This window comes from Buceros rhinoceros, unplaced genomic scaffold (assembly GCF_000710305.1).
Source record: "Buceros rhinoceros silvestris isolate BGI_N320 unplaced genomic scaffold, ASM71030v1 scaffold7942, whole genome shotgun sequence".
NCBI classification, from domain to species: domain Eukaryota; kingdom Metazoa; phylum Chordata; class Aves; order Bucerotiformes; family Bucerotidae; genus Buceros; species Buceros rhinoceros.
This window is the reverse complement of record NW_010399409.1, coordinates 6,746-7,969: the sequence shown is the minus strand read 5'-3', so window position 1 is coordinate 7,969 and position 1,224 is coordinate 6,746. Positions and strand designations below refer to the sequence as shown.

Genomic DNA, 1,224 nt, shown 5'->3' with positions numbered 1-1,224 from the left:
AACAGGACACGTGCCTGCTCATGTGTGAGCGTTGACATTTTGGGTTGGGAGCTGCCTGTCACTAGAGATTGACTGTCCAACCTGGGACAAGTGCTGTGCCCAGCACCCACCTTCCAGCAAAGCCGATTTGCCCCAGCCGAGGTCTGGAGAAGGCTGGTGACCCGCAGCTTTCGGGCTCCCAGCGCCACTGTCTGCGTGTGTGCATGCGAGCTGAGCAGGGCTCGTCCCCAACATCCTTCATGCTGTGGTCCTTACCTCGGGGAGCCGAGACCTGGAGCAGCTCGGTGCAGTGGGATGGTGTAAATGGATTTTTCCAGGGGAAATCTGGCCCTTGCATCATCAGCAGTCCCCCCCTCCAAGACCTTGCAAAGCCTCTGGGCTCCCCACGACGGTGCTGGGTACCCCAGCACAAGGCAAGACATTAAGCACAACCTCCTACTGGGGGAGATTTTTCTTTTTCCTTTTAATTAAATTGTCTGAGGAAGCCAAGACACAGACAGAAAGAGACCGAGACTGTAAATAGTATAGAAAAAAAAAGAGAGAGCAAGAGAACCGATTGACGGAGGTGTAAATGTTGGGTGGAGCCATACGGAGGAAGAGGAGGAGGAGGAGGAAGAGGCAGGCGAAGCTTCACGTTAGCTCCAGGATCACTGTTAGGGTAAGCGCCAAAACTAGTCTGAAGCCACGGTGGTTGGTAAGTGAACCTAGGCAGGAGCAGAAAAGGGGCAGGGAGTTTAGGGAGCCATATCTTGCTGCTTGGGTTCAAAGTAGGTTGGGGTCTCCACCCGTTTTGGGGGGGGGAACCACCCTCTTAAACTTACTATGGAGCATGTGGGTGGGCAGCAGGTGGGCAGCAGGTCAGGGATGCTGCAGGGAACATCTGCAGGGCCCCTTTGGGTGCAAGGACACGCCTGCTGCCAAGGGCAAGGGCTTGGGGCAACGCAAGAGATGGCCAAGGGCTTGGGATGAGGCAAGGAGAGATGGCCAAGGGCTTGGGGCAATGCCAGGAAAGACGCCCTCTGCATGTTCTTCCCTCCCTGGGTGGGGGGTTTGGGTCAAAATACCAGAGCCACCACCACTCACCGTTGGAGTCCTCTGTTCCTCTGGGAATATTTGGGTTTTCTAATGGGAAAGAAACAGCAGAGAGACAGTTTTATGGTTGGGGGGAGATGAATGAGGATTGTGGAGGGAGGGGGGACCGCCACGGCGCAGCCATACCAAAAA

General features: G+C 55.4%; 1 protein-coding gene across 1 annotated transcript in view; it reads right to left on the bottom strand.

Moving 5' to 3' along the window:
• Nucleotides 1–630: 630 nt before the first annotated feature.
• The window catches only part of IGSF21 (immunoglobin superfamily, member 21), a gene marked incomplete at its 5' end in the record, with an annotated part of 3,576 nt that continues 2,982 nt past the window's right edge, over nt 631–1,224 (bottom strand). The window contains 2 exons of the mRNA XM_010131447.1: nt 631–704; nt 1,084–1,122. Of these exons, the coding sequence (XP_010129749.1) occupies nt 631–704; nt 1,084–1,122 (113 nt within the window). The remainder of the gene's footprint in view (nt 705–1,083; nt 1,123–1,224) is intronic.